At 42.6% G+C, this 27238-nt stretch overlaps 2 protein-coding genes across 4 annotated transcripts in view; one reads left to right on the forward strand and one right to left on the reverse strand.

The window, feature by feature from the left end:
• LOC138964034 (uncharacterized) overlaps positions 1–9294 on the forward strand; it is a 55701-nt gene extending 46407 nt beyond the window's left edge. For all 3 annotated transcript variants that reach the window (XM_070335927.1, XM_070335920.1, XM_070335912.1), the window contains exons 5-9: positions 1419–1527; positions 2653–2809; positions 3347–3627; positions 4710–4868; positions 6188–9294. In XM_070335927.1, coding sequence (XP_070192028.1) covers positions 1419–1527; positions 2653–2809; positions 3347–3627; positions 4710–4868; positions 6188–6475 — 994 coding nt within the window. In that variant the 3' untranslated portion in view covers positions 6476–9294. The remainder of the gene's footprint in view (positions 1–1418; positions 1528–2652; positions 2810–3346; positions 3628–4709; positions 4869–6187) is intronic.
• A 4335-nt stretch (positions 9295–13629) lies between these two features.
• Positions 13630–27238, reverse strand: part of LOC138963982 (uncharacterized) — a 31810-nt gene continuing 18201 nt past the window's right edge. The window contains exons 2-9 of the mRNA XM_070335847.1: positions 22370–23330; positions 21805–22094; positions 20998–21340; positions 19398–19601; positions 18632–19051; positions 17408–17715; positions 16778–16957; positions 13630–14008 (exon numbers count right to left, since the gene is read on the reverse strand). Coding sequence (XP_070191948.1) covers positions 13669–14008; positions 16778–16957; positions 17408–17715; positions 18632–19051; positions 19398–19601; positions 20998–21340; positions 21805–22094; positions 22370–22750 — 2466 coding nt within the window. The 5' untranslated portion in view covers positions 22751–23330 and the 3' untranslated portion in view covers positions 13630–13668. The remainder of the gene's footprint in view (positions 14009–16777; positions 16958–17407; positions 17716–18631; positions 19052–19397; positions 19602–20997; positions 21341–21804; positions 22095–22369; positions 23331–27238) is intronic.

Here is a 27238-nt window from a genome sequence, read left to right on the forward strand (position 1 = left end):
ACATTATGGTTCTTGATATCTCTTTCTTCGAAATTTGGAGGGTGTAAAGAATGAGGCTAGTAATGGTGTCGGGAAGGGGGCGGGGTGGTGCTAGATAGTAATTGTGGGACATTCTCATGGTTGCATTTATAACTTAATGGATTAATAAGATGACATGAGGGGCACAGGAGGAAGTGTTGCTTGAATCAAAGCAGCACGTGCAGTAGAAATGCTGACAGAGAAATTGAAACTGAAAGAGAGATTGAGGGACGGGATGAGAGGGAAACTAGCAAAGACACTGAATGCGCGAAACAATGACAAAGAAGGATGAATCTGGGTGGGGGTACATGGTGCACAAATGGAGAGAAAAAAACAGCCAAGGAATACTCCTCACACACACAAAGACAAGAGACATGGTATCGGTCACGCACAGACAGAAACACACAGACAGACAGAGACATGCAGACACACACGGACAGCATGGCACACAGACGGACAGACAGAGACAGACACACACGGACAGCATGGCACACAGACGGACAGACAGAGACAGACACACACGGGCAGACTGGCACACAGACGGACAGACATGCAGACGCACACACACGGGCAGACTGGCACACAGACGGACAGACAGAGACAGACACACACGGACAGCATGGCACACAGACGGACAGACAAGCAGACGCATACACACGGACAGACCGACACACAGGCGGACAGACACAGACAGACAGATGGACAGCATGGCACACAGACGGACAGACAAGCAGACGCATACACACGGGCAGACCGACACACAGGCGGACAGACAAAGACAGACACACACACACAGACTGGCACACACACACACAAAGACACACACACACACAGAGACGGACACAGACAGACGGACAAAGAGACCTAGAGCCAGAGAGACGGACACAGACAGACGGACAAAGAGACCTAGAGCCAGAGAGACGGACACAGACAGACGGAATATTTCAGTCCATCAATCAATACCGTAAGCTGGTTGTTGTTTTCATATGTATATATAAATAAACCGGCACGGTTGGCCTAGTGGTAAGGCGTCCGCCCCGTGATCGGGAGGTCGTGGGTTCGAACCCCGGCCGGGTCATACATAAGACTTTAAAATTGGCAATCTAGTGGCTGCTCCGCCTGGCGTCTGGCATTATGGGGTTAGTGCTAGGACTGGTTGGTCCGGTGTCAGAATAATGTGACTGGGTGAGACATGAAGCCTCAGTGTGCTGCGAGTTCTGTCTTGTGTGTGGCGCACGTTATATGCCAAAGCAGCACCGCCCTGATTATGGCCCTTCGTGGTCGGCTGGGCGTTAAGCAAACAAACAAACAAAAATATGTATAAATGTATGAACATTTCATGAAGAAGTAAATGGAAATAAAACATTGTTAAAACCAATCACAACTGTTGTGTCCAACAGGGGTCAAGAGATCGTGGCCGCAGCCTCCTCCGTGTGTCTATCGGCCAGGGACATGACCAAGTGGATCCACTTCATTCTCAGTGGGGGGAAAACCATGGATGGCGGACAGGTTGGTCAGCCACTCATACACAGTACAGTGGAACCCCCCTTTTAAGACCTTACACAATCTCAGAAATTCAGGTCTTTAAAATAAAGTAGTCTTAAAATGGGGTGACATTTACACGGGCTATGAACAGAAAATCTCAGAAAACAGGGTCTTAAAAGGGAGGTAGTCTTAAATCGGGGGCCTTACACACCACACGTCTTGTTTTAAGGCCTCTTACCTTTTACGTCTTACTTTTTCAGATTTGTGTTCATAACCTCTGTATACATTTAGATCCTGTTTAATATACTCCCTCCTTTTTAAGACCGGCACGGTTGGCCTAGTGGTAAGGCGTCCGCCCAGTGATCGGGAGGTCGTGGGTTCGAACCCCGGCCGGGTCATACCTAAGACTTTAAAATTGGCAATCTAGTGGCTGCTCCGCCTGGCGTCTGGCATTATGGGGTTAGTGCTAGGACTGGTTGGTCCGGTGTCAGAATAATGTGACTGGGTGAGACATGAAGCCCGTGCTGCGACTTCCGGCTGTCTTGTGTGTGGCGCACGTTAACTGTCAAACCAGCACCGCCCTGATATGGCCCTTCGTGGTCGGCTGGGCGTTAAGCAAACAAAGAAAGGAACTCCTTTTTAAGACACAATTTTCTCTAAAATAATAATAATAATAATAATAATAATAATAATAATAATAATAATAACTGTAATGTAAAAGAAAACAAAATTAAAATGTCATTAAAAAAAAAAGACCAATGAAGAAGAATATGCTCACCGCCCCCCAAAAAAAAAGAAAAAAAAAGACGAAAGAGGCAAAAAAGATGGGTTGAAGCAGCCTTGCATGCAACTGAGGTCAAAAATTTTTTTTTAAAAATAATAATAACTGGACATTTTAAGTGCCTAACCTATGTCCTTTACAAAAGAGAGATGTTGGCTTCTGAATAGATAACACAATGCGCAGAGGACCGTACAGTACTGAGCGAAAATTGAAATGTCGATCACTGAAAATTGAAAAATAAAAAATAAAAAATAAATAAAAAGGTACAGGACAATTAACAACTGCATCCTCCTCATCTCATGTTTGAAATGTGTTTAAATTATGTAGTACATAATAAAGAACTTTTTCTTTCTTCTTTTTCGGGCTAGGTTGTGAGCGAGGATGCCCTGAAATCCACATTCAAGGCCTTGCAACCACGCAGCAATGGCGGCGACACACGCAGTAACGGTTTCTCTCAGCCCACCATTCAGGTGTCCTTCACGCGAGAGAGCAACGCGCTTGGGTGGATCAAGGGAAACTACCGAGGTATGTGTTGGAGGACAAAGGAGTGAGTTATTTCCCTGTATGATCTCGTGACCACCGAAGGCGAATGATGTCTGTTGGTTGACGTTAAGTCACACTTATGAAAGACATAGAGGATTCTGAAATCTGTTGCTGTTGTTGTTGGTGATGGGGGAGTTGGTGTTGGTGTTGTTATTGTTGTTGTTGCTGCTGTTCTTGTTCTTGTTTTGTTGTTGTTGTTTAAATTGTTCTTTTCTGATCGGATGACACCCTGACATCACAACGCACCCGATATGAACGGGTCTCCTTGTCTTCTAAACTCAGTTTAGTTCAAGTCCCCACTCGGCCCATACGAGTTAGGGCCGTATGATATGAGAAGTTGTTTACGATGTTCTTTCTTACTCTTCCATGAACTGCTACGCCTTCGTGTCCGGGACACCCAGGACACCGTCCTCTCTCTCCGGCTGGGGCACCTAGCTGAACACCATACTGCCCACCCGCAACGCCGAAAACCCTACGTTTGCTGCTCATGTATAATGACTTCCTTTTTGTTTCATACAGGCTACACCTTCGTGTCACAGGACGGCTCTCTCCCCGGTTACGAGTCTCTGACTACCATCCTCCCCGATCGTAACATCGGCGTCTTCACGGCTTTCACCGGGGACGGCGGGGCGCGGGCTTACGCGGCGAAAACCCTGATCAACAGTTTCGCTCTGGATCTTCTCCTTCAGGGTCAGCCGTGGGTGAAGCTGAACGAGGCCTGCATGGTCATGGACAAGATGACTGACGCTACCAAGGCCGCCGAGCCCAAACCCGTCTACGTCGGAGGAAGGGGCACGGAGGTTGGTTTGAAATGTGTGTGGGGGGGTGTCTTCCTCACAACCGTTGCTTGAGGTGGGGAGGTCAGTCAAACGGAGTGGGGGCTATGGGTGGGATGGTATGGTGGTGGTGGGAGGGGATCGGGGAGTTGTTGAGGAGTATGGATGTTTGAGCGATCAATTGACGGTTAATATAAGTGTTTTTTAGTTAAGTTTATTAGTGTTGCTTTTTTCATCTTTTTTCGTTTTTTTGGTTGGGGGGGGGGGGGGTTGTAGATGAAAACTGTGGATAATTTGTAGGTCTTTCTGACTGTATGGCTGTCCAGCTGTCCGTCTGTGTTCATAAATGTCTGCATGTTAAACGCAACCATGTTCTTGGTTTTCATTGATTAACGAAAGGTAATTGCCAGATTTTCGGAAATATACAATCACGCCCCTCACCACCTTCACAACTCATGAAGTATACAGAACCACAATAACCATCAAATACGTAAGCTGACAAAGCTAGTTTTCGTTCGTAGATCTTGTTCTTCTTCTGCGATCCTGACCATTTCTTCTTCTTCTTCTTCTTCTTCTTCTTCTTCTTCTTCTTCTTCTTCTTCTTCTTCTTCTTCTTCTTCTTCTTCTTCTTCTTTTTCTTCGTTCATGGGCTTAGACTCCCACGTTCACTCATGTTTTTAGCACGAGTGGATTTTTACGTGTATGACCGTTTTTACCCCGCCATTCAGGCAGCATACGCCGATTTCGGGGGAGGCATGCTGGGTATTTTCGTGTTTCTATATTCCACCGAACTCTGCCATGAATTACAGGATCTTTTCCGTGCGCACTTGGTCGTGTGATTGCGTGTACACACGAAGGGGGTTAAGTCACTAGCAGGTCAGGTCTGCACATTAGTTGACCTGGGAGATCGGAAAAATCTCCACTCTTAACCCACCAGGCTGCAGTGACCGGGATGCGAACTCACGACTTCCCCGATTCGGAGGCCGATGTCTTACCACCACGCCACTGCGCCCGTCACTGACCATTAAACTCTCAGGCTCACTATATGGTGAGGGTTGTGTGTGTCTCACCGTTATTTCAACATGCCTGTTTCGTTCTTGATCCAGATCCGTCCACTGACAGACTACGAGGCCACGTACCGCCTCTACGGGTTCGGTGACGTGATGGTGAAGCGCAACGATAGTGGATTGCTGAGACTGGAATATGGAGAGTTGGGCCACTACATTCTGCACCCTGCTGCGCGCAACGACACCTTTACCATGCACGTGAGTATACATTTATAGAGCGCAGCATTACTGGGTGGTGAGATGGGTTATCACTTATGGTGGTGGTGAGGGGAGGGGGGTGTCTAAAAGTCTTGTGTATTACAGGTCGTTTAGAAACAAAACAAGGAAGGTGCCTCAAAGGAACAGTTCACGTCCCAGCTGCAGTACAAGGAAAAAAAACAATCATCAAAAACAAGAGGAAAACCAGAGCGGAGAAAGATGACTACCACCTGCTCCAACGTGAAGAACAAGTCGTCCTACTCAGACTCCGCACTGGACATAACAGACTAAACCATCATATGGCCACAAAGCTGAAGCTAGTTCCCTCCCCCCTATGTCCGTGTGGCAAGAATCAGACAGCAGAGCACATCCTGCAGGCTTGTCCATACCACAGTGCTCTGAGGGACACCACCTGGCCAGAGGAGACAGCGCTACAAAAGAAGCTAAACGGCCCCAAAGAGGACTTGGAGAGGACAGCACGTTTCGCCCTGCAGTCCGGACTGACGATCTAACAGCGAACGACAAGAAGAAGAAGAAGAAGAAGAAGAAGAAGAAGAAGAAGAAGAAGAAGAAGAAGAAGAAGAAGAAGAAGAAGAAGAAGAAGAAGAAGAAGAAGAAGAAGAAGAAGAAGAAGAAGAAGAAGAAGAAGAAGAAGAAGAAGAAGAAGAAGAAAAAACAAAACGTAGCACACCTCCTCCTCCCCCCACCTCCTCTTTACTATATATAACGTCCCAAAACTAAACTCTGCAAACTCTGAAAACTAAACTAGTTCTACGTAAATATATTATCGAGTGGTTCTTGTTTTCGGCAAAAGCTATTCGCACAAGTACTGGTACCGATAGCGGTTCAAAGTCAGGCCAAGCTACCTGCACATGTAGAAAGAGTTCCTTCCTGTACACATAATTCGGAACACATCCCATGTATTTTTTTTAAACGAAGTCCTTTCAAAAAAAGAAATAGTGAGATAAATAAACCCAATAATTACATAACTATGTACACAAATATGTAGCAACATGAATGAAATCAAAATACAGCACTGGAACACGGCAAGATGTTCACACTTCACTGAATAGTCGCACTGTATTCGACCTTTTTATTTAAAATTCCGAACCCGAGTTCAAATAACGACAACTCTTACTTTGCAAGCGAGTACAAACATGCCTTCTTATTGTTACAAGATTCTCGTGCCTAAAACAATCTCGCCTGTTTCACTCGGGTGTTATGTAAATTTCCAAAATATTCTAGGACATTGATAAATTTCCTGGTTTGAAGTGTCAAAAATGTGTAAATTGTACTAAAAACGTGCAATCTCATTTCAGGCCGTCCCCGGACCTATGTGGTTCACAACCCACGCCGACGACTACGTCAGGAAGCCGTACCTGGCTATCTTCGGAACCCGCAACGACGATCCCAACGCCGGTATCGAGACTGTGACCATCCCTCATTTTGCCCGGGACATGGACCCCGTCTTCAGCAGACACCCCATCGTGCCTCGCCACTACGCCGACGAGTACGACCAGCAGTGCGACGCATGCGCCGCGCTCGCTGCGTCCGTTTCCGTTCTTGTCGCTTCCGTGTTGGTGACCATGTTTGGTTTCGGGAGGTAAAAGTTGTTCTGTAGAATTCTAGGAACATTTCAAAAAATTTCTCCTTTGTAAGATGGATGTTTACGGATTCAAAATTTAAGGACAGCTTTCTGACACAGTTTATTTTTGTGAAACAACAGATTAAAACTATGTTTGTAGCTCTCAAAGGGTTACACTGAACACGTGAATGAAAAAGTTTAATACAACATGGCTTCATTCAAAATTATTTTAGCCAGACTGCACGAAAATGTTTGATGTTTGTTTGGGTGTTTTTTTACACGTCAAAGCACAGGGACTGCATTGCAAAGTTCGTCTTCGCATCTTGTTATTCAGAATTACGAGCTATTATCCTTAAACTTTAACATGGTTAAAAGTTATTGGATACTTTTATCCTCAACAGCAAACCATATCTGTGTCCAGTGATTGCGTTTTAATGGCTGTATAATGGCATATAATTTTGGTGTTGAAATTTGACGATGCTTTTGCCGAAATAATTTTCTGGACTATTTTTGGAATCGTTTTCTCGTGAATTTTAAGTGAAAGTTAACTTTACAGCCGAACTAAAAAAAAAATAATGTCCATCATCACGTCTTTTTGCGATTGTTTAGTTTGGATTACGTGTTTCAATGGTTTAGCAGAGGATCTAGTCACACCAAAGACATTAGAATCACATGCATGATGTTGTTGCAAATGATCAGATGTAAATATCATTTAATTTCTCTGGGGAATTGTAATATTTATGATTAGTTGTTGATGTGAACATATTCATCTAAAATACCTGATTTGTGTTATAGTCAGGGCACCTTTTGGAACAATCATTAAGAGACAAGCATTAAAGCGATAAACAATTTTATTCTTTAGCCTTACGGCACTTTTTAAAGTAGTATCAAAACACACGAGAAGATGAAAACAATTGATGTAGTGCCAAGGAGAACTCATTAGACTTTTCGAAGTACTTATATCATTTGTCTTGCATTGTGTTTTAAATGGGATTCATTTTGTGTGAATGATGCGTATTCTTTTAACAAAACTGAATTTGTGCGAGTGGTTACTCTGATTTTGTTTCTTGTATAGTATTTTCTCTGTGCCATGTGAATTTGCAAAGACTTATAGTCAAATTGGTGCTGCTTATTCTCATTTAACTTTATTTTTGAAAAGTTCCATGTACAAAACATTCTATTGTATTACTTCTTCAGTTGCGGTGTTCTTGCATGCGTGTGCATTTGGATCTTGGATCAGCTTTTGCCCAAACGGGTGCATGGTTTTCCTTTATACTAATGATACTTTTGTAAGTAGCATACCTTTTGTTTTCTTGTTTTTTGTGGGTTTTTTCATTATCGAATAGTTCACATTGTCGACATCAGGAATTATCATTTACGACGTTGACATCTACCAGATCAAAGTCTCATCATTATCATTACAATTTACAGCATTTATCGTCGTCGTTTTGTTTCTATCACCTGCATCATTAAATATCCGCGTTCTAAAAGATCAAGATGTAAGAAATATTACCCACTAGCAGCCACCCTAACACATTCATTAATCACTGCTCCTGGTTATGCTCTCTCAGTGTGTTTGTTTTTATGTTGTTGTTGTTTGTGTTCTGCAGAAGGAGAGATACATTCTCTTTCTGTGTTACCGTTACTGAGAAGTTTTAAGCTGCTATGTGTCTAAATTATGTAAGCTGTTCTTGGCAAATGTTATATGTTACGTTAAGAGGCAAGATCTGCATTAAAAATAGTTCAAGATGTGCTTTGTGTCTATAGTTTAGTCTTGTGTGCGGAGTTTACTATTTAGATTATTGTGAAATTATATTATTGTTTGATTATTCCAACCTGTTTTTAATTTGTGTATATTTAATGAGTGATGCTTAAGCTTGTCCTTTTCTTCTCGAATTTTGCTTTCTGAAAATGGCGTGTGTTTACTTTCGACTGTCACGTATATCTGCAATTTCCAGAAAGAAAGATAAAAACATTAAACAAAATATTGGGGTGAAGATTAGTTATCTCTGTTCAAGGATAACATTTATCACGGTGTCCCTTTAATAGTCAAGAGAATACGAATGTGCGTTCATCTCAATTCAGTTAGACTTGCTTTTATTTAGTTCACTATTCTAAATCCTAAGATCTATTTGCAGACTCTGTTGAAATTTAAAAGTGTGTCTGTGCTTGATTTTTCTTCTTCCAGCAGTTATAAGAATCCTGGACACTTTTACATTAATGATTCAGCGTCTGTTTCATTGCAAAATTAAAATACATGAATGCAAATTTATAAACCTACTCCTACATGTATTACAAACTGTGAAGATGAAACGTTGGTTATTGTTTTCAGTTGTACATGTACTGGGCCTTGACTAAGTATCATTTATGTCAGAATAGTTCTTAACGAATATCGGTTCTGATTTATTTATTAAGTGATTGATTATAATCCTCTCTCTCTCTCTCTCTCTCTCTCTCTCTCTCTCTCTCTCTCTCTCTCTCTCTCTCTCAATATGTCTGTCTGTTTGTCTGTCTGTCTGTCTCTCTACCTCTCTCTCTCTCTCAATCTGTCTTTCTTTTGATCTCTCTCTCTACCTCTCTCTCTCTATTTTACTCTCCCCTGCCCCTCTCTTTCTTTCTCTATCTATATTTGTTTTTTTCAATTTATCTTCTTTTTTTTTTAAATACATTGTTTAGAACTGACGTTTTATAAACCTGACGATACAGTTATAAAGGTGTAGGATACCTTGATATGAAGATGTCATAGCTTTGAGAAACGTAGTTGATTTGTTACAAACAATGCTGATGTTGGTGTTTTTCTTCAAGCTATCTTCCATCAGTGATAAAATATCTTTCATTAAACGAGCATGTTATTCTCTCTACATGTAAGTGTGTGTGCGTGTGTGCGTGCGTGTGTGTGCATGTGTGTGTGTGTGTGTGTGTGTGTGTGTGTGTGTGTGTTTGTGTGTGTGTATGTGTTATTCATTCACCTCATTAAGAATCTGCACTTGCTAAACTTGAACACAACAAAGTTTCTCACATTGATTCATTGGGCATACACCTTTATTGCAGCATTTACATAACGCACACATCAAAATAAAACTCTAAACGATTTCTTTTCTTTTTATGGACGAATGCTTAGAAGTGTTTGGAATAATTGCTCTTTAAAGAAAATCGTACTAAATGCGGTTGAATGGTTCTTTCAAAAGACGAAGTGTGCACCAACACACACACACACACACACACACACACACACACACACACACACACACACACACACACACACACACACACACGTATGCATGCATATTGTATAAAAGGTATTCCAGGGAAGATATCTTTGAGCGTTTTCCAATTTCTTTCTTTCTTTTTTTCTTTATTTGGTGTTTAACGTCGTTTTCAACCGTTCAAGGTTATATCGCGACGGGGAAAGAGGGGGGGGTGAGGGGAGGGGAGATAGAGCCACTTGTTAATTGTTTCTTGTTCACAAAAGCACTAATCAAAAAATTGCTCCAGGAGCTTGCAACGTAGTACAATATAATTATGACCTTACATAAAAAACCCATTGTTAAACATAAATTGAAAGGAACCATTATCATGATGTCAATCCTGTATGTTGTCTCATGAGACACATTTAAAACACGCCAACCTGTTAAATTTAAGTTCAGAGCGTATGACACTTAACGCTAAAAGAATATTCTATATAAAAAGCATTATCCAATTTATGACAAAACACCGCCAAAATGTACAAATGTATATCAAAATAGTAAGCAGGGACATTCTGTACAAATCATACTGTAACAAAGACGCGTTGCTAATACAATCGTACGACAAAATCGCCTAACATATTCATTCGAAGAAATTTGTTTAATTGTATTTGCAATATTATAAATAACATTATCTGCAATACATCTGTTGTTATCTATATTGAATTCTCAAAAGTAGATCTCACAAGAGAAACTTTTACTAAAGCAATTGCAAATAAATTAGCTATAAAATTGCACCGTCACACATGTTTACAGTAAGATCAAACGTTTGCGGCCAACGAACATTATATTACATGCGGCGCCTATCTACAACCACTTTTAGATACATATGTCAGTTCAATTGTACAAAACAAGGCACTCATTTATATTCATTGTGCATACAATATTCACATTATGGATGTAGACGGATACAATGTTGCTAGGACTCAATTTAATGTCTTCGGCAAATGTGCTGAAATGTACGTCCACGTTTGTGTCGTAATTTTTTCAGAATTTAGTGTAGGTCAGTCTTTGGCGCCATCTCCCATCCAACCAGCCACCCACCCACCCACTCTAAATGTCAATTGTTATGAGTCGTGCTAATATAAAAAATAAAATGTCGGCAACTGATTCAAACGAATTGACGCCACGTACACATTTGTTGGCGATCATTCGCCGACTGAGAACGCCCAAAAACATCCCTGGCTAGTCGACTGCACTTTCCAAAGGAGTTCAACACTCCTTTAAAGTTAGACACTTCTGAACACAAAGGTGCAGATTGATTGTTAAAAACCCAAAAACACACCATATTTGTAAAGCTGCAACAGCAACGATAAAAAATATACGCAAACAGGTAGGCACCGGTTATTCGTTCATCAAAATGTGCATACATAAAACAAAATAAAACACTTACTAGCGCCAAAATGAGTTAGTTTTTTGCCTGTTACATTATGGTTTAGACATCAAAATGTGTTGAAAGATGTCAAGATTTCGTAAAAAACAAAAAAAGAATTTTTTTTAAAAGAAGAATTTCGTAATTATGTATCTTTTCAAAAATCATATTCAAATAACGGACTTTCACCTCAAATCGGATATCGTTTATTTTGAAATGAATGAGCCGACTGTTAATTTGCCAACGTGACAATCATCCTGTTTCGCCCGCACGCGGACACACACACACACACACACACACACACACACACACACATACCCCCCCACACACACACACACACACATACACACGCACACAATGTACGCCGCAGTGTGGAATATGCATGAGTAATTCATCTAAGCATTTATCTCACAAACAGCGACAATACTGCTTGAAATCCAAACACATACCAATATTTCAACTGTTCAATTAAACATTAAAAAGTTATTTATTACGCCAAAACAGGCATTCGAATGCTGAAAGTACTGTACAAACGTGAAATGCTGAGTGACATGCCATGGGCTCAAAATACAAAACGGTTTTGGTTTGTTTGTTTGTTTGTTTGTTTGTTTGCTTAACGCCCAGCCGACCACGAAGAGCCATATTAGGGCGGTGCTGATTTGACATATAACGTGCGCCACACACAAGACAGAAGTCGCAGCACAGGCTTCATGTCTCACCCAGTCACATTATTCTGACACCGGACCAACCAGTCCTAGCACTAACCCCATAATGCCAGACGCCAGGCGGAGCAGCCACTAGATTGCCAATTTTAAAGTCTTTGGTATGACCCGGCCGGGGTTTGAACCCACGACCTCCCGATCACGGGGCGGACGCCTTACCACTAGGCCAACCGTGCCGGTAACGGTTTTGGTAAGTGGTGGAGATTGTGGGGAGAAAAAAAGAGCAAAAAATCGATCGTTTCAACCACAAAACCACATACGGCTCCTCTTTGTTGATTTTCTAAGATTAACATTATGCCTGCTAATTAGCCCGTACATACTAACTCTTGATTAACAACCAAGACAATTATTTATTCTTTGGTTAGAATGTAACTCAAAACCAAACTAAATCCAAAAGCATCTTCTTTCACTCCTTCCTTCCTTTACTGTCTTTCTTTATAATCATTATGCAACGTTCATTACGTTATTAATAGATTTGGTTTATTGAGACAAATTTTTCAGCCGTTACCGCCTTATGTTGTACTGTCATGCAGGAACACCACTATAAGCTTCTAGCTTGTTGCTGTTTCTGTGAACTTTGTATACATGTCATGATTGTAACCTTTGTTAAAATAAACTTATGTTTAAACCAAATGATATTGAAGATAATCAGAATACATCCTCATACTATCCAGCTCCCTTTGTATGGTGGTTCATTATCTTAAGAGCAAACAATCAGGTGTCACTTTTACATACATCATTTGATTTGTGTGGACAACAACACAAAATATTCGTCGCGATATAACCTTCGTGGTTGAAAACGACGTTAAACACCAAATAAAGAAAGAAAGAACACAAAATATTACATCTTATGTATCTCGCCCTATGTTTCTTTCTCTCTCTCTCTCTCTCTCTCTCTCTCTCTCTCTCTCTCTCTCTCTCTCTCTCTCTCTCTCTCTCTCTCTCTCTCTCTCTCTTCTAGCGACACCAAACAGATCAATATTACTTAGACTTGCAACCTTCATCATGAACGCGTTTAAAATACGCAGTGAGTGGGGACAGTGAATATGAGATAATTATTGCATGATCCTGTTTTATGTGTATGCTATTTTTGTTGTTTTTGTCAATTGCTAAAAAAAAATAGTAATAATGTTTTGTTTTTTGAAAACGTTAATGGGATGCTATGTATCAGAGATGCAACGATTAGGCATATAACTGTTTGCAGATTTGCGTGTGGAAGGGCATGTGAAGGGATAGATGGAGGGATGAATAGATGGATGACGGATGAATGGCTGGACAGACAGACGGATGATTAGATGGATGGATGACAGAGGGACATGAGATGGATGGAAGGATATATGATGGATGGTTGGATGGATGGATGGTTGGCTGGATGGATGGATGGATGGACGGAGGGATGACAGAGAGACATGAGTGAAGTGTGACAGAGAATGGATTTTGTGTTGATGCATTACTGTCCTTTTTCAAACGTTTTGCTGTTGTAAATGCCTGTTTCCACTGTCGTCATGTCGACTGTCATTACGATGATGATGATTTTTATTATGATTAATATTATTATGATTATTATTCATGAAGCATGTAATTTTGAAACTTTGTACACCCCGAATTGAAATGGGCCCAAGGCCTAATCAATAAACCATCCAGACTCCAGACTCTCTCTCTCTCTCTCTCTCTCTCTCTCTCTCTCTCTCTCTCTCTCTCTCTCTCTCTCTCTCTCTCTCTCTCTCTCTCTTCTGGTTTGTATTTGGGCAAAGGCCACAAGTACAATAAACCATTCAAAAGTCAAAGTCTATCTCCCTCTACCCCCCCCCCTCCCCCCTCCCCCCCCCCCCCCCGCCTCCCATCCCACTATATTTTGGAGTCAGACATGGACATTTTAGGCCTGGGTCTCAAACAAAGGCCTCTCGAAATTGACCTGACTGGGGGTGACAGGCACTCCAGTGTCGCTGACTGTCGTGCACGTGCTGTCCACAGAAATCATGCGCATGTTTTCCAAAAATAGCGCCTTGCGTAAAGCGCTGTCCTCTGTTGTCTCTTTTGACACGACGTCTCCGTTTGCCAGGTCGCAGTTGTTCCCCTTGCTTTCCTTGTTCCCTTCTGGGTCTGCGATGTCGTCGTATTCGTCGGAGGTGGTGCTAGCTGTTCTGGGACCTTTGCCTTTCTTATTGTCGCTGCTGTTGTTGTTGTGGTCGTCGACTTGCAGTGAATACAGCAGCCTGAAATCATATTATTTGACAGTTGTCTCTGTCATCGTTTTTTTGTTTGTTTGTTTTTTCGCGCGCGGCGGTTACCGTTCGAGTCAGTTCTGATTTGCAAGAATGAGTGACATGTGTTTCTTAGTGACGAAGACACTTACCAGTTATCGATCATTAATAACCACTTCCTATTGGGACACTGGGATCACTTCGACATACTGATTACAAAAGAAAACACCAACACAGAAGTGAAGGAAAACGATGGAGCCAAAGGAAACAGCCCTGTCATACCCACAATTTGCCAGTTTAAAATGAATTTTTGTTTGTTTGTTTGTTTGCTTAACGCCCAGCCGACCACGAAGGGCCATATCAGGGCGGTGCTGCTTTGACATTCACGTCTCACCCAGTCACATTATTCTGACACCGGACCAACCAGTCCTAGCACTAACCCCATAATGCCAGACGCCAGGCGGAGCAGCCACTAGATTGCCAATTTTAAAGTCTTAGGTATGACCCGGCCGGGGTTCGAACCCACGACCTCCCGATCACGGGGCGGACGCCTTACCACTAAGCCAACCGTGCAGGTTTAAAATGAATTCCGCAGAAATGATTGACAAGAAGTTGGACACATTGATCATTGCTGACTAAAATTGATAATTTCAGATGAAATATCTCAGTTCCATGTCAGGGAAAGCATTGAAACATGAAAACGTGTCAGAAGTATTGAATGCCTTGTCGAAATCTAAAACAGAACCAATACTTTCACAGTTGACGACAGTGCCAGCTAGTAGGCCTACTGATCGTCTGTAACGTTCCTAACACGCAACATTCTGCAAAATTGTAATACTACTGTTCGGCGCGTTTGATCGATCTGCGCGATCGCGCGATCGCGCTGCGCGTTTGGTGGATCGATCAAACGCGCACACATCGATCGATGTGTGCGCGTTTGATCGATACAAAGAATACAAGAATCGTTAAAACGCGCAGCACTTATATACTTGCGCATTTGGACGATCCGTCTCACAAATCACCATCGTACTACGCACACACACGTCTGCTGGCAATGACCGGAAGTTATGACCGGAAGTAGGCCTAGCTATAAGCCGTCTAAACAGCAATCTGTAGGAAATCGCCATTTGACCATTAAAATGCAGAGTCTATTATCTACAATTATCAACAATACACCCCCTTTCGATCAGGAAAGACGAAGCCAGTGTAGCCGTTTGAAAATTCATTGTAGTATTCCAGCGTAGTACTCATAGTAGGATATCCTTATTTGGAAAATGCCAAGCGAAAAACTCCTCTCAAATCCCGTGCATTTCGTGCGTTTAAAAAAAAAGCGTGGACAGCGCTCCAGTGTCAAACTGTTGCTGCACTTGTTTGGGCGTGGCTATTAAGCATAGTGACATGATTTTGATTGGTCAGTATTTTTAGGCAAAGCACACGTTCTCAGCAAACAGAAAACTAAATATTGGAAGCGTGAGTCACGCTACCCAAAAATAAAATCTTTTTTTACATATATTATTTTTTCTATAACTTTTTTCCCCATGGTCCATTCATCATCTGACAGAACTCTTTAGCGAAATCTAACCGTAAGATTATTGATGAAAAAAAGCAAAAATGTAGACGACCACCTTGAAAAAAAGGAAAAAAAAGGGATTATATTGTACCAAACCGGCCCGACTAAACTACGCGCCAGCACGCGCTACCTTGAACCATAGCACTTATATACTTTCAAACTTCAATGATGAAAATTACGGAAGTTATGACGAGTTTAAGGAGAGCTTATGCACTACTCTCAAGTCCGACGATATCCGCCATTGACTAAAATTTTCATCATTGAAGATTGACATTTTGTATGATGTGAGAATGGACGATGATCTAACAAGAAATATAAAAATAAAGTATGTAAGTGCTACGGATCAAGGTAGCAAGATCTAACAAGAAATATAAAAATAAAGTATGTAAGTGCTATGGATCAAGGTAGCGTCCACTTCAAAGTGGTAGCGCGCTGTTTAGTCAATGGCGGAAATCGTCGGACTTGAGAGTAGTGCATACTCTCTCCTAAAACTCGTCATAACTTCCGTAATTTTCATCATTGAAGTTTGACATTTTGTATTATGTGAGAATGGACGATGAATTAACTAGAAATATAAAAATAAAGTATATAAGTGCTATGGTTCAAGGTAGCGCGTGCTGGCGCGTAGTTTAGTCGGACCCTACCAAACACTTACCTCTTTGCATCAATCAAACGCGCACACATCGATCGATATGTGCGCGTTTGATCGATCCACCAAACGCGCAGCGCGATCGCGCGATCGCGCAGATCGATCAAACGCGCCTAACACTACCACTACCATTGCTACTACAAGTGGTAGTAATATTATCAATGTGTGCACACGAGCGTGTGTGGGTGTGCGTGTGTATGAGTGCGAATGTGTGTATGCGTGCGTGCATGTGTGCGTGCATACGTGGGTGCGTGCTAGCGTGCGTGCGTGTGTGTGTGTGTGTGTGTGTGTGTGTGTGTGTGTGTGTGTGTGTGTGTGTGTGTGTGTGTGTGTGTGTGTGTGTGTGTGTGTGTGTGTTTCTGAGTTTGCGTGTGTGCACATATGCGTTTGACTATGAACCCTACAGATAAACAGAAAACACAAATTCCTTCTGTCTTAATTATTTAATTATACCAGATGTGTTCTACATCCATCCTTGCTGGAAAATGCGTTTCTTTGAACATATATATGCAAATATGCATTTCACACACACAGGGCCAACACACAACCTTGTCCACCTTACCTGTCCCAGAAAAGAGAGTCACTGGACTCCAGGTAGGTGAAGGTCTTGCAGCAACGACGGAGAACGGGCGCCATGTCCGACTGGGGCACGCTCTCCAGCACCACCACCACAAGGTGACGTCTCCGCTCTTCCATCGACTGGCGGTACGCCTGCTGCAGTTCCTCCATCGCCCAACTGCTCCTGCAAGGGATCAGAGGGAGGAGGTTCAGCTAATGTAATAGCTAATGTCGGTACGCTCTCTCCACTTACTCCCTCGCCAGGTTGCTCTGAACATCTGTAACATGTTGAAAAAGTGTGTGTTCATGTGTGAAGGCCACGGTACTGCTTCTTAGGGAAGGAGGGAGGAAGGGAGGTTGCTGGAGAAAAGAAATGGCGAGGAGGGAGAGTTAATTGCTCACCAGATTATTATGAATCTTGCGAGCTCCAGGAAACAGGTAGTTTCGTCTATTCTTGTCTAGTTTTGATGATCGACGTAAATTCTGAATGCCAGGAACGTCCGTACAAAAGCACCAATAGGAGATCTGCTAGAAGATTTAGATTTATATGCAGATCTCCTGGGAAAGTTAGCATCTCCAGTGAAACTTTGAAATATTTGGTCTATCATTTTGTTAATTTCAAAAATGCACTTACTTGACAAAGCTCTTGGACAGGACGATGATGGTGTGCCTGCTGGCGGCGATGCTGTCGATGATGTTGTCGATGATTGGTTTGCCCACGACGAAGTCTCGCTGGTGGATGCACAGCTTGACGGGCCCGCAGCCCCGCGCGTTGCTGGGTTCCTCCAGTCTCTTGAGCAGGGAGCCCAGAACCCAGTCGCTGTCCTCATGGGCATAGGAGACGAAGGCATCATAGACCTTTTGTGGGGCGTCTGCAGAAGTATGGCTGGGGGGCCCGCAAGGCAGCACGATGTGAACCCGCGTGTACATCAAGATTCGCACCTGTAAGACATGTGAATGGTGATCGATGTGCAAATGGTGTGCCGAGAACTGAACAGACGTATTTGGTATATGGATATTACAACAAGAAGAGCAAACGCTCGATCGAGTCACTTTCGCAGTTCTGAATATTATATGAGGCATCAGATGGACAGGAAGAAATTGCTATTCACAACACAATGAGTCACGTTCACATAAAATTTGAGCCCGGTCACTTTTATAGTTTCCGAGAAAAGCCCAACGTTAAGTTGTGTGTTGCCGAACAGAAAAGGCTAGTTATCTCCCTTGTTTTTCTGATAACGTTCGTAAAAGGCTACAGATGTAAATACTTTGATGTAAAGAATAATCCTACAAAGTTTCAATCACATCCGATGAACTTTGTCAAAGATATAAAATGTCTAATTTTTCCTTTGACGCTGACCTGTGACCTTGAAAAAGGTCAAAGGTCAACGAAACCATCGTTAAAGTGCAGAGGTCATTGGAGGTCACGACTAAACAAAATATGAGCCCGATCGCTTTGATAGTTTCCGAGAAAAGTCCAACGTTAAGGTGGTGTCTACGGACGGCCGGCCGGACGGCCGGCCGGACAGACTAACACTGACCGATTACATAGAGTCACTTTTTCTCAAGTGACTCAAAAAGACGAAAAATGGTTTTAGAACATTAGTAACATTGATTTTTTTGTGCCCTTGAATTGCTCATTTTGTCTTTTTTTTTAAAGTCATCATGGACCGTGTACAATTTTGGAACAGTACTCATTCCTGCAACTCAATTTTCTTCTAAGGTGTGGCAAAACACTCTTCTCACAAACGTCACAACGACATTGAAACAGGTATTTCGACCAAGTGAACAAAGAGGGACGGAAATTAACTTGGGGGTCCAAAAAGGACAAAACAGGAAAAGGTTACAGGAGTCTCACCTCTTTGCGGTACTTCACAGCCACAATCAAAAGAACAAGTAAGATGACCACCACCACCACCAAAGCCGCCATGGCTGGTTTCAGATCCGCCCCTGCCACGAAACAAGGCAGGTCACTGACGCTGAGCGAGCCAATCACATGCCCATCAAGCTCTGGGGGCGTGGCGCACGTCATGACTGACAGATGACGTCGATACTGCGCCATGGCTGGCCTCACCCACCGGCTATCATTCTTCAAAGCCCTTAGCAGGTCGCTCATCTCGCAGTTGCAATCGATTGGGTTGTTGCGAATGTCGATCAAGAAGTCTGACACAGCAGCCCAGGCCTCAAACATGGCCATGTTGATTTCGGTGATGTTGTTGAACTGAAGGATCAGCGTGGTGTAAATACCGTAAGAAGGATAAGGCGGGATGTTGGCAACCTGATAATAGACATCAACAAAAAGACATGGAAACAAAAACATTTTTTTCAAATGACACATACATTTTGACGTGTTGCCGAAAAAGCAAAATAAACACCCAGATATGTACAAAAGCACCCTCAAAACTGACATTCATTTCGAGGCTTATTGCACTAATGTTCACGTTTGCAAACAAGAAATTATTGATTGACGACGGACAACTGCCCTTCTTAAATACCTTCCGTGCCATCATTGGTTCAAATCAAGTGCTAATCGTGTATTTGTATAAGAATAGTGTATAATAATAGTATAATAATAGTTGTTTTAAGAAACTTAAAGCTTATAAAAACAATCTCAGATTTCTCACCTGATGGATTTTGTTGTGAGAGAGATCGATGACACCGAGCTTGGAACCAGGGAATTTTCGCCTGCTTTCTCGTAGTTCTAGAGGAACCTCTGTCATGCCAATGGAGGAATAGTTCAGCAGTCTCAGATTAGGGTACGAAGCGTCCTTTACCATGAATTCAAAGTGGTTCCTGTTGGTGGTAGGACTTAGACTCTCGTCCTGAACCTGTAAAGGAGGAAGTCGCGTGATTGTAGGATGGCATATGACTACAACCATACTGAACCCCCCAAAAACACGAATAAATACAATATCACTGGTAAATTTGTCTAAAATACAACAACAAACATTTCTAACAACAAGAAACTCTAGTAGAAGAACAGCCTTGCCTGTAAACCTATCTCAAATTTGCCCAAAGAATATTTTTACCTAAAAACGAGGTCCAAGTTTTCATAATGAAACATTCCAGTACAACATGCTGATTTGTGTTTATTTATCTCAAGCAGAACCAAAACGAATAACTTCTACCTTCTCATAGTTACAACGGTGGTTGATCTTGTCCACCTCCAGCATGTGACATTCCATTACTTTAACATGCTGATTTTTTCATTCAGTCAAGTTTGACTAAATATTGGAATCGAAACAAGGGTGGTGGTGTATGTGTGTGCGTATGTATGTGTGTGTGTGTGTGTGTGTGTGTGTGTGTGTGTGTGTGTGTGTGTGTGTGTGTGTGTGTGTGTGTGTGTGTGTGTGTGTGTGTGTGTGTGTGTGTGTAGAGCGATTCAGAGAAAACTTCAAGAAATACCACATGAGAGTTCCTGGGTATGATATCTCCAAACATTGTTTTATTTTTTCGATAAAATTAATGTCTTTTAAAACGTCATATCCGGCTTTTTGTGGAAGTTGAGGCAGCACTGTCACGCCCTCATTTTTCAATCAAATTGATTGAAATTTTGATCAAGCAATCTTCGACAAAGTCCGGACTATGGGATTGCATTTCAGCTCGTCGGCGTAAACTTTTAGCTTTCACATCAAAGTTGTCATTAAAATCGATTTTTTTGCAAACAGATTTAAAATTGATTGCATCGTATTCTGCTTCAAATTTTGAATCTAAAAATATATACATGTGTCATGTTTACTCTTAAAATTTGATTATAATTAACGAAAATAGGACCGCCCTGATATGGCCCTTCGTGGTCGGCTGGGCGTTAAGCAAACAAACAAACGAAAATAGGTTAATTAGTACTACGATTAAAATTTAAAAAATAGATCCAAAAATGATTTCATCTTATTTTTTATCATTTCCTGATTCCAAAAACATATTGATATAATATGTTGTACTCAAAACAAGCTCTGAAAGTTAAAAAGAATACAGAAAAGCGCGCTTTCCTGCTAACAGCAATACGCTATTGCGCTATACTGGCTTGTCAATTTCACTTCGTGTTGCACGGGAAAAGTGAGCGATTTCCTGGCAACGGGGATTGACGAAGCTGTTATGTCTTGGTGAAAATTTGCAGTGCGTTCATTTTCATTTTGTGAGTTTGACAGATTGACTAAATGTTGTATTTTCGCCTTACGCGACTTGTTGTTTATTAATCTCAAGCAGAACACAAACAAAACTTACCTCTAGCTTCTCATAGTTACAACGGTGGTTGATCTTGTCGACCTCCAGAAGGACGTTCAGGACTTCCTCTCCTGCACTTCCGGGTCCGGGTGTCGCATCTGTTGCACCACCCCCACCAGTTGCGCCTGCTGATGTCTGGCCTCCGACACCACCGCCATCGACACCATCAAATAAATCAACAGTACCGTTCATCCGCCCACCAAGGTCCCCCGTAGTGTTGAGAAGGCGAGCGAGGTCTTGGTCGCCCGGCCCTAGTAGAGCACTGAGGTCCAGGTCGTCAAGATTGAGGTTGTCCAGAGCGGAATTGGTCAGCTGCTCCAGACTGCTTGCATCACTCACGTTCCTGACACAATGATGAATAGAATGACTCATGGTGCTATCAAGGTTAAGAACTGTGTGGCACGGCCAACTTTCACCAAAATATGAGCTAAAGAGTAGAAACAAGTTTGGGAACGCGTAAGAAGAACAGACGCTAGGAGATCCCTTCAACTGCAGTGCCATGCGGTCATGCAAGCAAAGATCAACATTTACGCTATAACTTTTACGAGTATCTTCAAGTGATATTTGTCTGCAAGCACAAGCACAATACGAAATAAGTTTCAAACACACACACACACACACACACACACACACACACACACACACACACGCACGCACGCACGCACCCACACTCGCACACCTATACACACACATACACACACACACACGTACGCACGCACGTACGTACGCACGCACGCACACCCATACACACACACACACACACACACACACACACACACACACACACACACACACACACACACACACCTGTAAATGTACGAGACCATAGTGCTGTCCTGTCCACACTCGTAGTGACTGGTCAAGTTGACGATGTTGAGCAGGATGTTGTCCATGTGTGCGGGGTTGTTGATCCAGACGCTGTTGCGAATGTCCACCACTCTCAGCCAGTCTCCCAGGTTCTGGGCAGGGGTGGCGAAGTCGCCGTACTTGTCCAGCATGCGACAGTTGTACACGGTCAGCTTGACCAGTCCTGGGGACCTCCATGGAAACGGTAAGCTGACCGATCCTCCGTCCTTGCACTGGAGGTTTACTGCCACCTGGCAATTACAGAGAACGTTAATTTGCAGTGTTTTTTTCATTGTTTTGTTCACGTGTTGCTGGTTGGGTTGCTTATACATTTATTCATTTGTGTATTTTTTCATTTAGTTTTACATGTATGTGTTTGTTTGTTTGTCTGTCTGTCTGTCTGTCTGTCTGTCTGTCTGTTTGTCTATGTGTCTGTTTGCTTGTTAGTTTGTTAGTTAGTTAATTAGTGTGTGTGTGTTTTTTTTGTTTTTGTTTTTTTTCTTCGTTTGTTCATAGTTGAACTGACCTCTAGCCCAGTCGACTCCACCAATGAAGTGAGGGACGACCGAAGATCCACCAATCGCCATTGCGCTTCGTCGCCGGCTTTGACGTCACAGGTAATGGTGGCATTGACGTCATGGTTTGCTTGATAATCCACAGTGCACATGCTGGACCAGTCGCGGGGGAGGTAGTTCCACAGATTGAGTTCTGTAGACATTGGATCAGAGTCCATCGCAGCTGAACGAGTATCGTTGACTGTTGCTGTTGTGGCAGAGAGAGTGGAAATGGAACTTGGCAAGGTCGGGGTGACACCTGTGCTCATTGGCGAGCACGTGCACTCACCGATGAACACAGCGAAAACGATGAGCACAGATGTAAGAGTTGCCGCAGCCATTGTGATGTTCATGAAGATAGTCTTGAAGAAAAGACCAGATCTGAGTAGAGTTCTGTTCGAATGATTCCGACGCTTTTTACGGGTATGGGTAATTTTTTGGTTAAAAACAGAGGCTTAGATTTGCATATTTTTCGGTCAGAACCTAATCTTGCGAATTTGACAAGTTTAGGTAAGTTTCATAACAGAGACGACATACCACTTCGTGAGAAATTTGCAAAATCATCGAAACCAATTCAACAAAAGGCAATCCTACGGAGGATCAAGTAATCAAAGATATTCCTGTTTTGTCACTTTGCAGTGTGTACTGCTCGACGGTGACGGTGACGCAAATTCCACTCCGATGAAAAACTTGCGTTGCAAAGACGTTATGGAGACAAAATACTATTCACTATCAGTTCATCACTCGAGAGTTTCACATAGTTCTGTCCAATGGTGGGAAAGCAAACCCGGATCCTCCTTCAATGAATGTCAAGGGACGTTTCCTTTGACGGGATACAGCTTTCGTATAACGTGATTAATTGAAGTGATGGCGGCTCTAATGAGAGAAAGAGGTCACGCTCTTGGACATTCCTCCCTCACGTGCAAAAGGATCCTGCAACAAACAAAAGATTTTTTTTAGATCAGTAATTGTAATTTGACACAGACTGCACTTCAATCAATCAATCAATGAGGCTTATATCGCGCATATTCCGTGGGTACAGTTCTAGGCGCTCTGCAGTGATGCCGTGTGAGATGAAATTTTATACGGCCAGTAGATAACTCATAACTCATAACTCATAACATTTTATTGATCCAACAAAGGAAATTAAATTGGACATTAAATGTCGGCGCATATTTACTTTTCACGGCCTTATTCCAAGTCACACGGGTATGGTAGACAATTATTAACTGTGCCTAAGCAATTTTGCCAGGAAAGACCCTTTTGTCAATCGTGGGATCTTTAACGTGCACACCCAATGTAGTATACACGGGGGGTGGTTTGGACACCGAAGAGAGTCTGCACACAAAGTTGACTCTGTGAAATAAATTTCCGCCGAACCTGGGATCGAACTCACGCTGACAGCGGCCAACTGAATACAAATCCAGCGCGCTACCAACTGAGCTATATCCCCGCACTTGGTATAAATACGGCAGTTAATAATGATGACATGATGACAAACAGAACTCATGGATGTTGGAAGCAAACATTGTCTGAAACAGGTTTCAACACAAACTCTCAACCTTGCTAAACACTCTGTCCCATTCCCGTCTGCTGTCAAATGCCTGGGATTATCATTATGATGCACATTAAATCCTGTTGTGAGAAAACCAAATAAAACCGTTTCTAAAATGTCCATGTAAAAGTTATGGGTAGGTCTTTATAGGCAAGGTTCATTTTAAAAACCGCATCTAAATATGCATACAGGAATGACCTTTTTGATACCGGATTACATCGGAGAAAAAAGATGGGTCAGTATAAGCCTATTGTTGTCTCTTGCAGCTAATTAATACAAAAAGCTTTTTTTCCGCTGTAAATGAAACAGCGACACTTATCTCACTTAATCTTTTTCCCAACCGTAACCTAAGTGCAAAAAAGCGCATCGACTTAAAATGCAATATATATATATGTGACATTTTTATTGTGTCCCAATAACGCCTGCAGTATGAAAAGCATAACGGAACCAAAACAAAGAACGTTCTTGCATGAACAAATACATTATATATATAAAAGCATTTGTTTGCGGGAACTGTCGCGACTATTATCGTCAAGTGTTTGGGAGATCTCCTCCCTTTAACGTCCCTAAAGATGCCTCTGGGCTCATGTGCACGAAGTGAAAGTGGGTGGCACCCAACAGGGTGGAAATAATCCGCGCGGTCTGATGGGTTGAAATCACAGCAAATCTCAATTTCAATCAATCCGAACCCGCGGCTGCGTACAACCCATTTGGGTGGCACCCACTTTTGCGTCGTGCATCTCAGCCCTGGTAACCGCTGGCTCCCTGCTGCTAATAATACTGCTCTAGAGTTCACAGCCCGGAAGGTATAAGCATCAAAAGAACTGCGGGATAGTAGTCCATTTGTGACTCGCTTTTGTTTCTTCGTTGCCATATGAAAGACCAAAACTGGTTTAAGCTCTTTTTTTCCTTGGTCAAACGTTCAGTGTCAATAACCTCTGGAAAAGTTAGATTCTTGTAACCTACTGGCATCTTCCACGAAGTATCACTTTAAATGTCTAAATAATTAAAAGCGCTGAAGGCCTCACAAAGCTGTCCTTCACTAGCTAAGCTCTTAAATTTTGTGTTGAATGATTCAGCAAAAACTGATTTTGGTGCTACTTTTTACAATGAAAACACACACACACACACACACACACACAGACACACACACACACACACAGACACACACACACAGACACACACTTCAAAGTTAAGCAAATTTAAAAATGCTAATTCATGTGAGCTCCTGGCAAGTTACAGACATTAAAACTTCAGATGTCAAAGCGTCGAAGGTTACGCTGAGACATGTATGTCTGTCTGTTTCCTGCCCTGAATGATACAGCAAATACCTTTGCTGGGCACTTTAAAGACACGGTCCTTCCTGTGTAAAACGATTCGGTTCACCATCTCAAATCTAGCCAGGTTATCATATGAGATAAAACAATGCCTCCACTTGGACATATTCCAAAGATTAACACCCCGTGTGTTTCCGTGCATAGTTGGATTTTTTTAAGAATTATTTTGAATGTTCACTTGTGGCTTTTTATTTATTTATTTTATTTTATTTGATGCAATTTATATCGCGCACATATCTCAAGCACGGATTCAAGGCGCAGGGATTTATTTATGCCGTGTGAGATGGAATTGTTTACACAATATATCACGCATTAACATCGGCCAGCAAACCTCAAGCCTATTAGGGCGAGCATTCACCTTTCACGGCCTATTATTCCAAGTCATACGGGACATAAGACTTGATAACAAAATAGCCACTCTGCACAGGATGTAGTCAGGCTGTTGAATTTGTGTATGTGACCAAGTGGCGGGCTGGGTTTATCCCAAGTGAAAGTCAGGCCAGATCAGCGTTAGTGAGTAGACTTGTTTTTCAATGGGAAGGACTGTGCTGTCAAACGCACCCTGGTCGTCAAAGGTTTACGAGCGTTTACCATACAATAGCTTTCTTTCCTGCTCCACCTCGCCATGCACGCTTACTCGATTTCATGCTTGGATATAAAACAGACAAGGCAGGCTAACACAAAGGGATTGTTGTTGTTAGCTGGGATGGGAGGGGGAAATGCTCGGGGAGGGTTGGGAAAAAGGGTGTAGACGGGGAGACAGTTCACATAGTGCACGTATTAAACACTGCAATAAGAAAGACTGAGAAGACAGAGCGAGAAAGAGTGGTTACTTCTTCTTCTTCTTCTTCTTCTTCTTCTTCGTTCATGGGCTTAGACTCCCACGTTCACTCATGTGTTTAGCACGAGTGGATTTGTACGTGTATGACCGTTTTTACCCCGCCATTCAGGCAGCATACGCCGATTTCGGGGGAGGCATGCTGGGTATTTTCGTGTTTCTATAACCCACCGAACTCTGACATGGTTTACAGGATCTTTTCCGTGCGCACTTGGTCTTGTGCGTGCGTGTACACACGAAGGGGGTTAAGTCACTAGCAGGTCTGCACATCAGTTGACCTGGGAGATCGGAAAAATCTCCAATCTTAACCCACCAGGCGGCAGCGACCGGGATTCGAACTCACGACCTCACGATTAGGAGGCCGACGTCTTACCACCACGCCACTGCGCCCGTCAGTGGTTACATGTATAGAAAACGACATACAGGGGACTCGCGCTTTGCGCAGTGCTCTTGAAGATTACCTATAACAGGTTGAGCTGTCACTACGGAGTTTTTTGCTTCACATCTCTGAGTCTGATTTAAAATGATCGTGTGGTTGTGTCTTCAGGAAAATGTGTGTCCGTGTATGTACACTTTTCAAAAAAAGTTAAGGATCGGTTGAAAACACGGATCTAATTATAACAAAATGCCCAAAAATTAAACATCGACATAATAATTAAAAGATTAATGTGTTTGAATTAACAAATGAACAATGAGTCTTGACTTCGAATTTTGTTTGGCAGGCAGAGTTATTTCCCTTTGTGTGACTTCTCAAAAGCTTCTGCATTTTGGAAGAAAAGGGGTGGTTTTTATAGCCCCATGAAATTTGCGGAACGCATGCCAAGGCAAAAGGTTGTGATGCACGTGCTACAACAGGGTCCTGGCTATGAACATCGCTCACCAGCTTGTGTTTAAAGGTTGACACGCTGACACAATTATGCACAGTAGCAACATGCCGCCACGAAGAAAACTGAGCGATTTGGATAGAGGAAGAGCAATAGGATGGCTACAAGACGGTGTTGCTGCCAGGCAAGTGGCCCAAAAGCTTGCAGTGGCTCCCTCTGTCATCATCAGACTAAAACAGAGATTCCACGCAACTGGAAGAGTGCAGGAGCAACAACGTTCTGGTCGG

This window comes from Littorina saxatilis, linkage group LG1 (assembly GCF_037325665.1).
Source record: "Littorina saxatilis isolate snail1 linkage group LG1, US_GU_Lsax_2.0, whole genome shotgun sequence".
Lineage (NCBI taxonomy): Eukaryota > Metazoa > Mollusca > Gastropoda > Littorinimorpha > Littorinidae > Littorina > Littorina saxatilis.